Below are 17,500 nucleotides of genomic sequence, written 5' to 3'. Positions count from 1 at the left end.
TATATATATATATATATATATATATATATATATATATATATATATATATATATATATATATATATATATATATAATATAATTATATATATATATATATATATATATATATATATATATATATATATATATATATATATATATATATATATATATATATATATATATATATATATATATGTCGTGCCGAATAGGCAGAACTTGCGATCTTGGCTTAAATAGCAACGTTCATCTTGCCATTTGTGTATGCAATAATTTCGCCAAAATCATTCTGAACCTAACGAAAAAAATATATTTCACTGTGTTTGTTTAGTATTAAATTATTGTAAACAAATCTAAAATATATTTAGTTGGGTTAGGCTAAAATAAATTGTTCTTGTTATAATAAGGTTAGGTAAGTTTTCTAAGATTCTTTTGGTGCAAAATTAAAAATTTTTACATTAACATTTATGAAAAAAATATATCTTTAAACGTATAAGAGAAAATTTTAGAAAGGACTTAATTTTAAATGAGTTCTTGCTAATTGACCAGTTTTACATATTCGGCACGATGTATATATATATATATATATATATATATATATATATATATATATATATATATATATATATATATATATATATATATATATATATATATAAATTATTGCATTCATTTATTTTAAAGCGAGTGAGAGAGAGAGAGAGAGAGAGAGAGAGAGATATGGGGTAATCAACCACCCTAGTCATCATCATCCAGGCGGGGGTTGCAATAATTGATCTGTTGCAAATGAACACAGACAATGGTACCAGCCCTGCTGTCCTCCTGCCACGGGGATTATTTACAGGAGCTGTGCTGTGCAGTGATGCTGTGCTATGGTGTCCTGTGCTTCTATGCTGTGATGAGGTGTTGGGGTGTGCTGTGATGTGGTACTCTGTGGTCGTGGGTGTGGTGATGAGGGTGGTGGTGGTGGTGGAGATGGTGATGGAGGAGGAGGTGTTGATTAAGTTGAAGGGAAGGAGAGAGAGAGAGAGAGAGAGAGAGAGAGAGAGAGAGAGAGAGAGAGAGAGAGAGAGTAACAAAGAAGAGAGGCGACAGTGATAAAAAAAGGGCCAGATAATACGATTCCGTTAATTTAACCATCATTGCTACCACCATCACAGGTAGTGGTAGTGGTGGTAGTGGCACTGATAGCAACTCGTAGTGGTGGTTGTTTGGGGTGTTAGTGATGGTGGTAGCTGGTGATGATGGATGTTATTTGGTGTTGGTAGTGGTGGTACTTGTGGTAGTGTTCATGGTGGTTGTTTGAGCTGGTGGTGGTGGTAGCATTTCTGGTAGATAAATTGTGTGTGTGTGTGTGTGTGTGTGTGTGTGTGTGTGTGTGTGTGTGTGTGTGTGTGTGTGTGTGTGTGTGTGTGTGTGTGTGTGTGTGTGTGTGTGTGTGTGTGTGTGTGTGTGTATAAAATACCACTTATGTATATTTACTCTAGAAATTCCTCTGGTCGGAGTCAGCTCTGTGAACGACCCCTTCCCTAGCTGCAAGCCATCTTGTACGACTCGTTATCCTAAGCGGTCATAAATGACCCCTTACCCTAAGCTGTTATAAACGATCCCTTACCGTAAGTGGTTATAAACGACCCCTTACCGTAAGAGGTCGTAAACCCCCCCTGCCACAAGCGGTCGCAGTCAGCATCATGCCCCAGAACAGTCACGTCTGATCCCACCCTATCCCCTTGTCCCAAGCGGTCATAAATGACCCCCTCCCTCCTGCCCCAAGCGGTCATAAACGACCCGTCCACCTGCCCCCACAAGCGGTCATTGATACCAGACTTTTAGCGTCCTGGGGACTGGTACTACTGCACAGAGATTGGTACAAATTGTTCTATTAATTTTGACAATGTGTGGGAACAGTGATGCCAGTCTGGGCCACTAACTCCAGTTTAGTCTTGTTGACTCCAAAATTGTCAAAATTGACAGAGGGATTTTTTTTCCCATGCGCTCTCTATATATATTTTTTTCATTTTTTTTAGCGCGGTGGGCGGATGCAGTTTTACAAGATGTAGATTTTTTTTTTAAATTGGTGTATCTGTAGTGTGGAACCATACTGTTTTAATTTATATCATAGCGCTTTTTGGGTTGTTGAAGACTATGGTGATGAATTCTCTCACAGGAATCCGGACTGAACTCTTTCTAAAATGAGGTCTTCCAGGTTAAGGGACTGACCACGTCTCTAGGAATGAGGGACTGACCACCTCAAAACCATATCTTTAATACTGAGGGACTGACCACCTCAAAACCACATCTTTAATACTGAGGGACTGACCACCTCAAAGCTACGTTTTCAAGACTGAAGGACTGACCACCTCAAAGCTACGTTTTCAAGACTGAAGGACTGACTACCTCAAAGCTACGTTTTCAAGACTGAGGGACTGACCACCTCAAAGCTACGTTTTCAAGACTGAAGGACTGACCACCTCAAAGCCACGTTTTCAAGACTGAAGGACTGACCACCTCAAAGCTACGTTTTCAAGACTGAAGGACTGACCACCTCAAAGCTACGTTTTCAAGACTGAAGGACTGACTACCTCAAAGCTACGTTTTCAAGACTGAGGGACTGACCACCTCAAAGCTACGTTTTCAAGACTGAAGGACTGACCACCTCAAAGCTACGTTTTCAAGACTGAAGGACTGACCACCTCAAAGCCACGTTTTCAAGACTGAAGGACTGACCACCTCAAAGCTACGTTTTCAAGACTGAGGGACTGACCACCTCAAAGCTACGTTTTCAAGACTGAAGGACTGACCACCTCAAAGCTACGTTTTCAAGACTGAGGGACTGACCACCTCAAAGCTACGTTTTCAAGACTGAAGGACTGACCACCTCAAAGCTACGTTTTCAATACTGAAGGACTGACCACCTCAAAACTACGTTTTCAAGACTGAGGGACTGACCACCTCAAAACTACGTTTTCAAGACTGAGGGACTGACCACCTCAAAGCTACGTTTTCAAGACTGAAGGACTGACTACCTCAAAGCTATGTTTTCAAGACTGAAGGACTGACTACCTCAAAGCTACGTTTTCAAGACTGAAGGACTGACTACCTCAAAGCTACGTTTTCAAGACTGAGGGACTGACCACCTCAAAGCTACGTTTTCAAGACTGAGGGACTGACTACCTCAAAGCTATGTTTTCAAGACTGAAGGACTGACTACCTCAAAGCTATGTTTTCAAGACTGAGGGACTGACTACCTCGAAGCTATGTTTTCAAGACTGAAGGACTGACTACCTCAAAGCTATGTTTTCAAGACTGAGGGACTGACTACCTCAAAGCTATGTTTTCAAGACTGAAGGACTGACTACCTCAAAGCTACGTTTTCAAGACTGAGGGACTGACCACCTCAAAGCTACGTTTTCAAGACTGAAGGACTTACTACCTCAAAGCTACGTTTTCAAGACTGAGGGACTGACTACCTCAAAGCCACGTTTTCAAGACTGAAGGACTGACCACCTCAAAGCCACGTTTTCAAGACTGAAGGACTGACTACCTCAAAACTACGTTTTCAAGACTGAGGGACTGACCACCTCAAAGCCACGTTTTCAAGACTGAAGGACTGACCACCTCAAAGCCACGTTTTCAAGACTGAAGGACTGACTACCTCAAAACTACGTTTTCAAGACTGAGGGACTGACCACCTCAAAGCCACGTTTTCAAGACTGAGGGACTGACCACCTCAAAGCCACGTTTTCAAGACTGAGGGACTGACCACCTCAAAGCCACGTTTTCAAGACTGAGGGACTGACCACCTCAAAGCCACGTTTTCAAGACTGAGGGACTGACCACCTCAAAGCCACGTTTTCAAGACTGAGGGACTGACCACCTCAAAGCCACGTTTTCAAGACTGAAGGACTGACTACCTCAAAGCTACGTTTTCAAGACTGAAGGACTGACCACCTCAAAGCCACGTTTTCAAGACTGAGGGACTGACCACCTCAAAACTACGTTTTCAAGGATAAGGAACTGACCATTTCAAAACTGTCAAGACTGAGGGACTGACCACCTCGAACAGAGGTCTTCAAGGAATTAAGAACTAATCACCAACTGAAGAAGACTGTAGCATAGACGAAACATTTCGGAAATAAAGTCACCTAACTCTCGCACATATCTACTTGTCGATATAATATACAACAATAATAATTCTTTCTCCTAAGCGACCAAGATTATATTAAATTTTCACTGTAACCAAGTGAAAAAAAACATGAACAATACAAAATTGAAATATTTCACCGAATCCAATTGTAAATATATCATTTGGCAGGACTAAGTTTTATTAGGACAACGTTTCGCCCCGTGTAGAGCTTAAAGGCTGTATCAGAGTGAAAAGTTGTCTCTATGAAGCCTTCCGAGTGGGGTTATTATAATTATTATTATAATCAAGAGGGAAGCGCTAAACCCGGAGGATTATACAGCGCCTGGGGGGGGGGATGTGGAAGGCATTCAGGCTTAATTCGGGGAACTGGAGCACAGATCCAATTCCCTAAATCAAGAGCCCCTCACCAACATCAAGGAACCTTCCTTGAGGGGCCGAGTGGGGTTAGATTACGCAGCAGCAGCAGCAGCAGCAGCAGCAGCAGCAGCAGCAGCAGCAGCAGCAGCAGCAGCAGCAGCAGCAGCAGCAGCAGCAGCAGCAGCAGCAACAGCAGCAGCAACAGCAGCAGCAGCAGCAGCAACAGCAGCAGCAGCAGCAGCAACAGCAGCAGCGGTTGTAGTATTAGCACAAATGGATGAAGCAACTGAACAGTAACATCTGCAACATCAACAATAACAGATTTAACGGCAGCAACATCTACACCTGCAACAGAAACATCTGCACTGCCACCACCAGTAACAGTAATAGCAGCAGCTCAGTAACAGCACGAGACGCTTTTTTTTTTTTTGCTTATAGCAGCGCCAGCAGCATAACAGCAGTGGAGATAAGATCAGCAAGCAGCCGCAGTGGGAGCAGTACAAGGGGTCAGGAGCAACAGCACTGGTGCTGGCGTCATCAATAACATGAATATTGATGCAACAACAGAAACAGCAACGGTATCAACAACAGAAACAGCAACGGTATCAACAACAGAAACAGCAACGGTATCAACAACAGAAACAGCAACGGTATCAACAACAGAAACAGTAACGGTATCAACGACAACAGAAACAGCAACGGTATCAACGACAACAGAAACAGCAGCGGTATCAATGACAAACAGCAGCGGTATCAATGACAACAGAAACAGCAACGGTATCAACAACAGAAACAGCAACGGTATCAACAACAGAAACAGCAACGGTATCAACGACAACAGAAGGAGGAGGAAGAACGAGAACAGGATGAAGAAGGAAGGATATAGAGAAAACAAGAAATGGAGGAGGAGAAGGAGGAAGAATAAAGAGAGAATAAGGCAGAGGAAATGGAAAACGTAAAAAAGAAGAGTATGTGGAATATAAAGAAGAGTAAGAAGAGAAGGACAAGGCGACAAAAGGCAAAAAAATGGAAATAGGATGCCGAAGTAAATATAATAGGAAGGAGGAGAGAAGGAGGAAGAAGAGAAGGAAGAGGAAGAAGAGGAAGAGGAGAAAGAAGAGGAAGAAGAGGGCATCCTTCCTAGTAATACCAGGCGTCCCAACATAAGATATAAAATAAGCACATAAATGGGACTTACAGCGCTGGCAGCCGTATAATTGCCGTATTTTTCTCTGGCCGGGGTGTAGGACTTTGCTTATCTTGGCCGTATTTCACGCCGCGAGTCCCAGCACAGTCATTCTGGCTGGTCGTTGCTGATGGGTCGTTGGGCGCGACTAACGACCTTGTTCCCTTTTGTTTAGATCGAGGCGGCGTCTCAGGGTCGCCAGCTGAGAGGGGTAAGGGGGTAGAGGCAAGAATTTCCCCTTTCCCTTAGCCTCTTTTCCCCCTCTTGAGGAAAGAGATATGGTGGAAGGGGTGTTTCTCGTAAGGGAAAAGGAGGGAAATGGTGGCGGTTGAGGGATGGGGAAAGGCGGACGAGTTTGTGTGACATGCGCGAAAGTTTGTGGAAAGGAGTGCGAAGTGGCCGCCTGGGGTGGCAGCGGTCGGGTCGGGTCGGGTCGGGTCGGGGGGGGGGGGGGGTTGGTCGGGGGCGGTGAAAGATGGCACGCTCGTCCCAAAACAGCCATTACCAAAATTGCCGGGTCGGGGCCGGAGCGCCGCCCCCCAGTTCCTGTAATGAAGAATTATAAGGGCGCCGACCAGCCAGGGTTTAAAGCAGCCCCACGATAAAAAATTAGATCTGAATTTATGCTTTTGACGAGGGGGTGAAGAGAGAGAGAGAGAGAGAGAGAGAGAGAGAGAGAGAGAGAGAGAGAGAGAGAGAGAGAGAGAGAGAGAGAGAGAGAGAGAGAGAGAGAGAGAGTACATGGAAAAGAACAGAGGACTTGGAAGCCCACACTGAGCCTATGTGCTGAGAAGCATTACATCAATCTAGATTAAGAACTATCGTGTATTTTCTGTGTTGAATCGACAGAAAAACAGAAGGCTAAGAGAAAGAGAGAGAGAGAGAGAGAGAGAGAGAGAGAGATTAAAGGAGGTGGGAGAGGTCAAAGACTCTTTCTTTCTTTCTTTTATGAATTCGTGTCAGCGGAATACCAACTACGGGAGTTCATTTTCGACACAGTAACTGAGGACGGCAGCGCTCCTGGCCCAGCGCGTCTGAAAAGCGACAAATTTCCACGCTAAGAATCTCACTTCAAATTTAATTCTGGAATTGACCCGTTCCCCCCCCCCCCTAAAAAAAACTCTCTTTCCATTTAAGAGATTGGAAGAACTGTCTATGATGGGCGTGCTTGAGCTCTGTGGGCGGCCAGGTTAGAGTACTTGCGCCCACATTAAGTTAACATTCTGCCCGCCGTGTTGCTGTAAGAATATAGATATTTAGGCCCTTGCGTTCCAGTACTATCTACGCCAGCATTTGTGGTTTCGTAAAACCCGCTGTGTTAGTTTTTATCACCCCATCACCTACCATTACCATCTTTTCCTTTGCTATTACCTACCATCATTGCCATATTTTTAGTAAATCATCTCGTTACCTCCATAGCTCCAGTTCCAATCCCTTGAAGGGTAGCACTGATCCCATACAAGTCCCTGCCCGTACCCCAATACAGTTTCCGATCTCACAAGGGCGTACCAAAACTATTTAATTCTGGAGTTAATGACGAAATTTTATCATTCATAATGTACACAAATAAATTTCATTCACTTGTAAAAATGCTTTAATTTCTTATGATTTAAATGCTCCTCTTCATTCTTAAGGCAGTTAGTACAGACAAGCTACTTAGAGAGTAGTTAGTACAGACGAGGTGTGTGTATGTGTGAGTGTGTGTTTGCTTCTGAAGAAAAACAAAAAAAACGAGAGGTAGAAAAGCACAGACAAGAGCTGGAAGCAAAGAAGAAAGAAGAAATGACTAGAAGACAAAAGTTAGGTCGCTACGCACAAGGAGAGAGAGAGAGAGAGAGAGAGGCACTGTTGATATCTTCTTGTCTCCCTTCCCGTTCTGGCTTGTCTTCCTGTGGTTGCTGTACATACACAGCACTATACACATCACCATACATAGCTGATGTATATACACTGCTGTATACACAGTATCACACACAATTGCTGTATACATAGAATCATACACAACTGCTGTATGCATAGATATTATATACAAAGCATAATACACAATTGATATTCACATTGCTGCTATATACACAGCAACAGGCATCCAGCTGGTGCATACAAAACTCCATACACAGTTGAAGAATACACATCACCACACACATCTGCTGCATACACAGCATCATACACAACTGCTGTATACATATAGCTACTGTATATATATATATATATAATATAGATATATATATATATATATATATATATATATATATATATATATATATATATATATATATATGTCGTGCGGAATAGGCAGAACTTGCGATCTTGGCTTAAATAGCAACGCTCATCTTGCCATATAGGACAAGTGAAAATCTGTGTATGCAATAATTTCGCCAAAATCATTCTGAACCTAACGAAAAAAAATTATTTCACTGTGTTTGTTTAGTATTAAATTACTGTAAACAAATCTAAAATATAATTAGTTGGGTTAGGCTAAAATAAATTGCTCTTGTTATAATAAGGTTAGGTAAGTTTTCTAAGATGCTTTTGGTGCAAAATTAAAAATTTTTACATTAACATTAATGAAAAAAATATATCTTTAAACGTATAAGAGAAAATTTTAGAAAGGACGGTCCGTTCATGTGCGTGACATTTACATGAACCTACCTACCTGGATTTAATACTATTTCTGCAACATTGCAAGCTACTGATGAATTGATTGCGACACGAAAGGCCTAGAGCTATCATTCAACTCCCCCTGTGGTTATTCTGCATTTTGTATCGCTTGCTCGGGTTCACTGAGCAATGTGTGTGTGTGTGTGTGTGTGTGTGTGTGTGTGTGTACTTACCTAGTTGAGGTTGCAGGGGTCGAGTTCAAGCTCCTGGCCCAGCCTCTTCACTGGTCGCTACTAGGTCACTCTCCCTGAACCGTGAGCTTCATCATACCTGTGTGTGTGTGTGTGTGTGTGTGTGTGTGTGTGTGTGTGTGTGAGTTTAGTAATAAAAATGGTGGTAGGAACTGGGGTGTGATTTTTAATGGTCTATCAATTTAATATGTCGACTATGGGGGTGAAAGGGTTGTTGATATGGGGGAGGGGGAAGTGATGGGAAGGGGGGAGGAAAGGGGAGGGGGCGGTGGTCTTCATAAGTCAGTTTCATCATACTTGGCAGATCAGATGGTGGGGGGTTATGGCTGGGGGGAAGTCTTCCCACCAGTAAGGCCCACCACGTTGGGACCCACCACGTTGGGACCCACCACGTTGGGACCCACCACGTTGGGACCCACCACGTTGGGACCCACCACGTTGGGACCCACCACGTTGGGACCCACCACACTGGGACCCACCACACTGGGACCCACTACACTGGGACCCACCACACTGGGACCCACAACACTGGGACCCACCACACTGGGACCCACCACACTGGGACCCACCACACTGGGACCCACCACACTGGGACCCACCACACTGGGACCCACTACACTGGGACCCACAACACTGGGACCCACAACACTGGGACCCACAACACTGGGACCCACAACACTGGGACCCACAACACTGGGACCCACAACACTGGGACCCACAACACTGGGACCCACAACACTGGGACCCACAACACTGGGACCCACAACACTGGGACCCACAACACTGGGACCCACAACACTGGGACCCACAACACTGGGACCCACCACACTGGGACCCACCACACTGGGACCCACCACACTGGGACCCACCACACTGGGACCCACCACACTGGGACCCACCACACTGGGACCCACCACACTGGGACCCACCACACTGGGACCCACCACACTGGGACCCACCACACTGGGACCCACCACACTGGGACCCACCACACTGGGACCCACCACACTGGGACCCACCACACTGGGACCCACAACACTGGGACCCACAACACTGGGACCCACAACACTGGGACCCACAACACTGGGACCCACAACACTGGGACCCACAACACTGGGACCCACCACACTGGGACCCAACACACTGGGACCCACCACACTGGGACCCACCACACTGGGACCCACCACACTGGGACCCACAACACTGGGACCCACAACACTGGGACCCACAACACTGGGACCCACAACACTGGGACCCACAACACTGGGACCCACAACACTGGGACCCACAACACTGGGACCCACCACACTGGGACCCACCACACTGGGACCCACCACACTGGGACCCACAACACTGGGACCCACCACACTGGGACCCAACACACTGGGACCCACCACACTGGGACCCATCACACTGGGACCCACCACACTGGGACCCACCACACTGGGACCCACAACACTGGGACCCACAACACTGGGACCCACAACACTGGGACCCACAACACTGTGACCCACAACACTGGGACCCACCACATTGGGGCCCACAACACTGGGACCCACAACACTGGGACCCACAACACTGGGACCCACAACACTGGGACCCACCACACTGGGACCCACAACACTGGGACCCACAACACTGGGACCCACAACACTGGGACCCACAACACTGGGACCCACAACACTGGGACCCACAACACTGGGACCCACAACACTGGGACCCACCACATTGGGACCCACAACACTGGGACCCACAACACTGGGACCCACAACACTGGGACCCACAACACTGGGACCCACCACACTGGGACCCACAACACTGGGACCCACCACACTGGGACCCACAACACTGGGACCCACAACACTGGGACCCACAACACTGGGACCCACAACACTGGGACCCACAACACTGGGACCCACAACACTGGGACCCACAACACTGGGACCCACAACACTGGGACCCACAACACTGGGACCCACCACACTGGGACCCACCACACTGGGACCCACCACACTGGGACCCACAACACTGGGACCCACAACACTGGGACCCACAACACTGGGACCCACCACACTGGGACCCACCACACTGGGACCCGCAACACTGGGACCCGCAACACTGGGACCCACAACACTGGGACCTACAACACTGGGACCCACCACACTGGGACCCACAACACTGGGACCCACCACACTGGGACCCACCACACTGGGACCCACAACACTGGGACCCACAACACTGGGACCCACAACAACATTTAATTATATTTGCTCCAATGCAAACAATTTTTTAAATGAAATTCAGAAAAAATAGAAAGAATTCAGAAAGAGAGAGAGAGAGAGAGAGAGAGAGAGAGAGAGAGAGAGAGAGAGAGAGAGAGAGAGAGAGCAAGTTGGCATCTGTGGATACGACACAGGAGAGGACGACCCAGAAGGCTCGTCAACTCTTTTATTATCTAGTGGGGGGCAGCGCGCCCCTCGCCTCCTTCGTTTATGGCTCCACGCTCGCAAATATCACACATAAAGACGAGTGGGGGTAGAAGTGGGGGTAGGAGAGGGGGTAGGAGTAGGAGTAGGAGTGAGGGGAAGAGTGAAGGGAAAGATGCTGGTCATGACCTCCTCTTCCTCCCTTCTCTCAAACATCTTAACCCTTCAGATACCAGTCGTAGCAGCAGCATCATTAGTAGTAGTAATAGCAGTATTATCAGTAGTAGCAGTAACAGTAGTAGTAGTAGTAGTAATAACAGTAGTATTAATAGTAGCAGTAGTAGTAATAGTAATAGCGTCAGTACAGGAGTGTGATAGTAGGAGCAGAAAATCTGTGGTAATCAGAAGTATAACCACTGGTACACGAAGCTCTCCGAGTGACAGTGGAGTAACATGGGAGTAACACTGGTAAAGAGGGAGTGCCACTGGAGTAACGTGGGAGTGGTGGGTGGTGGTGGGAGTGGTGGGTGGTGGTGGGTGGTGGTGGGTGGTGGTGGGTGGTTGTGGTGGTGGGTGGTGGTGGTAGGTGGTGGTGATAGTAATGGTCGTTGTGGTGATAGTGGTAGTGGGCTACTAGCAAGGTGGATAAAAACTAGTTTCCCTAAACTGCAAATCCATCAGCTTTTTGTTGTTTCCCCATTTTGTACAACAGTTACAGTGTGGGAACAAAAGCTAACAGTTGTCGGCGAGGGGCGAGGGAGTAAGGGGGGGGGGCAAAGAGGGAGCAAAGAGGGGAAATAGCCAGAAATTTTGCTATTAAGTAAAAATGGATACAATAGTAGTGTGCTGCTACCACACTCAATGTTTGCTTTGTGGGAAGATATTCTGCATTATTCCATCACACAGGCTGGATTCCTCTGTCATATTCCATCACACAGGGTGGATTCCTCTGTCATATTCCATCACACAGGCTGGATTCCTCTGTCATATTCCATCACACAGGATGGGTTCCTGTCATATTCAATCACACAGGATGGGTTCCTGTCATATTCCATCACACAGGATGGGTTCCTGTCATATTCCATCACACAGGATGAGTTCCTGTCATATTCCATCACACAGGCTGGGTTCCTTGTCATATTCCATTACACAGGATGGGTTCCCTGTCATATTCCATCACAGAATGGGTTCCCTGTCATATTCCATCAAACAGGCTGGGTTCCCTGTCATATTCCATCACACAGGCTGGTTCCCTGTCATATTCCATTGCACAGGATGGGCTCCCTGTCATATTCCATTACACAGGATGGGTTCCCTGTCATATTCCATCACACAGGATGGGTTCTTGTCATATTCCACCACACAGGATGGGTTCCTGTCATATTCCATCACACAGGCTGGTTCCCTGCCACATTCCACCACACAGGATGGGTTCCCTGCCACATTCCACCACACAGGATGGGTTCCCTGTCATATTCCATTACACAGGATGGGTTCCCTGTCATATTACATCACACAGGCTGGTTCCCTGTCATATTCCATTATACAGGCTGGGTTCCCTGTCATATTCCATCACACAGGCTGGTTCCCTGTCACATTCCATCACACAGGGTGGTTCCCTGTCACATTCCATCACACAGGATGGTTCCCTGTCATATTCCATCACACAGGCTGGTTCCCTGTCATATTCCACCACACAGGATGGGTTCCCTGTCATATTCCATCACACAGGCTGGTTCCCTGTCATATTCCATCACACAGGCTAGTTCCCTGTCATATTCCATCACACAGGCTGGTTCCCTGTCATATTCCATCACTCAGGCTGGTTCCCTGTCATATTCCATCACTCAGGCTGGTTCTGTCATATTCCACCACACAGGATGGGTTCCCTGTCATATTCCATCACACAGGCTGGTTCCCTGTCATATTCCATCACACTGGCTAGTTCCCTGTCATATTCCATTACACAGGATGGGTTCCCTGTCATATTCCATCACACAGGCTGGTTCCCTGTCATATTCCATCACTCAAGCTGGTTCCCTGTCATATTCCACCACACAGGATGGGTTCCCTGTCATATTCCATCACACAGGCTGGTTCCCTGTCATATTCCATCACACAGGCTAGTTCCCTGTCATATTCCATCACACAGGATGGGTTCCCTGTCATATTCCATCACACAGGCTGGGTTCCATGTCATATTCCATCACACAGGCTAGTTCCCTGTCATATTCCATCACACAGGCTAGTTCCCTGTCATATTCCATCACACAGGATGGGTTCCGTGTCATATTCCATCACACAGGCTGGGTTCCCTGTCATATTCCATCACACAGGCTAGTTCCCTGTCATATTCCATCACACAGGATGGGTTCCCTGTCATATTCCATCACACAGGCTGGGTTCCCTGTCATATTCCATCACACAGGCTAGTTCCCTGTCATATTCCATCACACAGGATGGGTTCCCTGTCATATTCCATCAAACAGGCTGGGTTCCCTGTCATATTCCATCACACAGGCTAGTTCCCTGTCATATTCCACCACACAGGATGGGTTCCCTGTCATATTCCATCACACAGGCTAGTTCCCTGTCATATTCCACCACACAGGATGGGTTCCCTGTCATATTCCATCACACAGGCTAGTTCCCTGTCATATTCCATCACACAGGCTAGTTCCCTGTCATATTCCACCACACAGGATGGGTTCCCTGTCATATTCCATCACACAGGCTAGTTCCCTGTCATATTCCATCACACAGGCTGGTTCCCTGTCATATTCCATCACACAGGCTGGTTCCCTGTCATATTCCACCACACAGGATGGGTTCCCTGTCATATTCCATCACACAGGCTAATTCCCTGTCATATTCCATCACACAGGCTGGTTCCCTGTCATATTCCATCACACAGGCTGGTTCCCTGTCATATTCCATCACACAGGCTGGGTTCCCTGTCATATTCCATCACACAGGCTGGGTTCCCTGTCATATTCCATCACACAGGCTAGTTCCCTGTCATATTCCATCACACAGGCTAGTTCCCTGTCATATTCCATCACACAGGCTGGTTCCCTGTCATATTCCATCACACAGGCTGGGTTCCCTGTCATATTCCCTCACATAGGCTAGTTCCCTGTCATATTGCATCACACAGGCTGGTTCCCTGTCATATTCCACCACACAGGCTGGGTTCCCTGTCATATTCCATCACACAGGCTAGTTCCCTGTCATATTCCATCACACAGGCTGGTTCCCTGTCATATTCCATCACACAGGCTGGGTTCCCTGTCATATTCCATCACACAGACTAGTTCCCTGTCATATTCCATCACACAGGCTGGTTCCCTGTCATATTCCATCACACAGGCTGGGGATAAAAGAGTGTAGTGGTATAGAGAAAGAGAAAAAAGAGAGTAGTGGTAAAGAGAAAGAGTTAGAAAAGAGGAAAGTAATACAGAGAAAGAGGGAGAAGAGAGAGTAGTGGTACAGAGAAAGAGAGAGAAAAGAGAGTAGTGGTATAAAGAGGGGCCATGAGGAGAGAGGAACAGAGTGTAGACGGGAAGTACAGAGAAGAGGGAGCATACAGAAGGCACAGAGAAAGAGGGAGCATAGAGGAGAAGGTACAGAGAAAGGATAAACAGAGAGAGGGAGGCGAAGAGAAAGAGGGAACACAGATGGAAGAGGAGGGAAGGAGCGAGTGGGGAAAAATGGGTGTTGGTTGAAAGACCCCATGGTTGACGTCCTCTTGATTTCACGTGTCATATTAAATACTCCACCAACATAGCTCGACGTTTGGACTCTGGTGGCTAAAATTTTTATCTTATGGTAACCTAATGACGAACCCTTTGGGTGGGCGGGGGAGAGGCTATCTTGGGACACCTATTCATTTTTTTTTTGTGGGTGGGGAGGAAAGCGTCTCCGACCGCCCACTCGTTTTCTGGGCGGTGGGACGGGAACTTAGGTCGTCAACTCTTACTGGGTTGGATGCTGAGGGTGGTGAGTGGGCAGCCGTGGGAGAGGTAATGTTATGGGATTGTTAATGGGGGCCCCAGAAATATGCCCCAAGTTTAGAATTATTGTTTAGGACCACGATGTTTAGGACCACATTTAGGCCCAGGGTGTTAAAGATCACAATGTTTAGAACACCCGTCTTGGAGACCACAGCAAAGAGGTCTTTGTATGAACTTGACTTACGTAATTAGGGCTAGGTAATAAGTAGGGTACTTAATTAAGGCTACGTAATTGGGACTACTTAAATCTACGTGACTGGGGCAACTTAAAACTACATGATTGGGGCAACTTTAAACTACATGACTGGGGCTACGTAGCATGACACTACTAGAGGTTACGAGTGGGTAGGGGAGAAGGGGCCAATGGTTACCTGTGCCTCATTACAGAAGTTACCTGTATTTAGACGGTAGGGGATGAAGGGGGATTGGGAGTGGTATAACTCCAATATTTTCCAGTCCCACTCCCCTGAAAGAGAATTGTGGCACCCTACTTTCCATACCCCCATACCCCCCTCCTTAAAAAAACATGGTGTTTGGCCTATTCCCAATCCTTCCTCCCCCCATAAAAAAACAAGGGTGTATTATCCCCACTTTTAAACTCCTCCCAAACAAATGGTTCGATATTTCTCACCCTAGGGGGTCGTAAACAGATGTCTCAAGGGGTACTCACCAGTGTGCAGACGCGTGTGTTGTTGTACATGTGACAACTGTTTGAAGCGGCGGTCGCAGTACGAGCATTTGTAGGGTTTCTCGCCTGTGTGGACCCGTATGTGCTGCACCAGCTGGTGGTTGGAGGAGAAGGCTTTGAGACACTGCTGGCACTGGTGTGGCTTGACCTCGCTCCGGTGGGGGTCGCGGTTATGCATCTGCATGGCAGATTTGTGCATAAATATCTGCAATGGGAGATGAGGGACGGGTTACTAGGGCGGATATACTAAGGGAGACGTATTACTACATACACCCTTATGAGACCTACTACCACATACACCCTTATGAGACGTACTACCACACTCACTAAAGGAGACACCTTCCTCAAATAATTTGTCAGATTCTCACCACTCACTACATTAAAATCACCACTACCACAAGTACCACTATCACCACTATTACTACTGCCAACACACACACACACACACACACACACACACACACACACACACAAAGTATATTAACCATCACTCAAATAGCAAATCAACGAAGCAACTCAGCTACTTCTCGTCTCAGTTACTTCTCTGTAAATATAAGGCAGGTTGAAAACCAGATACCCCTTTTATGTGCTACATTATACGGGTGTTTCACTCTAGAGGCCCCGAGTTGATACTCTTGTAGTTTTAACTGTTTTATAACAAATAGGAACAATACCGTGATCATTTACAAAGTAAATGGTCCAAGTTGGACCTAAACGTCGTCGTAAGCTCTTCTCTCCTATGTGCGGGTTATTTGTGTATTGCAACTGTTTTGTTTGTATAGTATGTCTGTATTGAACGATAAGTCGGGGGCCTCTTACGAGTGTAAGACCCTGTATAAGGGATCACTTTTCTAAGAGTTACTTATCTAAGGGTTACTTAGGGTTAATTATCTAACTGTCATCCAATATAAGGGACTCCGTTTAACCGTCATCCAATATAAGGGACTCTGTTTAACAATTATCCAGTATAAGGGTGGCCCTTATGGACTCCGTTTAACAGTCATCTAATATATGGGTGGCCCATATTTACTCAGTTTAACCGTCATCCAATGTCAGGGTGGCCCTTATGGACTACGTTTAACACGATCTCAACTCCCTCATTAATCTGCTATAATATATACTTTAATAATGATAAATATTAAAGAAGTTTGTACCTCCTGTGAGTCCCTGTGTTAGTGTACCACAGAGAGTCTGAGAGTGTAACATATAGTGTTTGTAAGTATACCTCAAAGTCAGTGAACATGGTATGCCAAAATTTTTGGAGTGAACCACGGAGCCTGTTGGGTATTCCACAGAAAGTCCGTGAATTTTGTGGTTCATGTTTCTGAGAACCTACCGAGTTCGTAGCCAGGAAAATCTACAATTCTTAAAAATTTCCTGTGGATTTTCCTAATTTCCTCATCAAGAAACCCCGGATTACAAGCTCGGTAGGTTTTCAGAGCATCAACCACAAAATCTGCCTGACCACAGAGTCTGTCAGTGAGTGCACGAGCCTCACAGAGAATAATTTCCCCTGCGCATGCCGCAGGTTTTAAAGTTACAGCCTTGGTAACGTAGTAGCGGCGTTAGCTGAGGCTGCTGGATACAGCTATATAACTAAGGCATGAATAAAACATTGCGCTCTACTCGTTAGTGATAAATCACATGTGATGACAATGAAGCGTCCTCGCCAGGATTAATGAAAGGCTGGAGGAAACGAAGGCGACAGTCATTCCCCTCACCAGTCCACTCCAGACTTCCTCAGAAATGGAGAGTCTTTCCAGGCAAAATGAGAGTCTTTAGGTGGTTAAAGGTGAGAGTACGAAAAAAAGGGGTCTTAGAGTGGGGGGGGGAGAATGAGGGGAGAAAAGGAAA

The 17,500-nt window shown here is 46.3% G+C and overlaps 1 protein-coding gene across 6 annotated transcripts in view; it reads right to left on the bottom strand.

Annotated features, from left to right (window-relative positions):
* The window catches only part of dati (datilografo), a 1,344,633-nt gene that overhangs the window by 172,224 nt on the left and 1,154,909 nt on the right, over positions 1-17,500 (bottom strand). For all 6 annotated transcript variants that reach the window (XM_053784635.2, XM_053784636.2, XM_053784634.2 and 3 more), the window contains one exon: positions 15,629-15,851. In XM_053784635.2, the coding sequence (XP_053640610.1) occupies positions 15,629-15,851 (223 nt within the window). The remainder of the gene's footprint in view (positions 1-15,628; positions 15,852-17,500) is intronic.

This window comes from Cherax quadricarinatus, chromosome 60 (assembly GCF_038502225.1).
Source record: "Cherax quadricarinatus isolate ZL_2023a chromosome 60, ASM3850222v1, whole genome shotgun sequence".
NCBI classification, from domain to species: domain Eukaryota; kingdom Metazoa; phylum Arthropoda; class Malacostraca; order Decapoda; family Parastacidae; genus Cherax; species Cherax quadricarinatus.
This window is presented reverse-complemented; position numbering and strand designations above follow the sequence as displayed.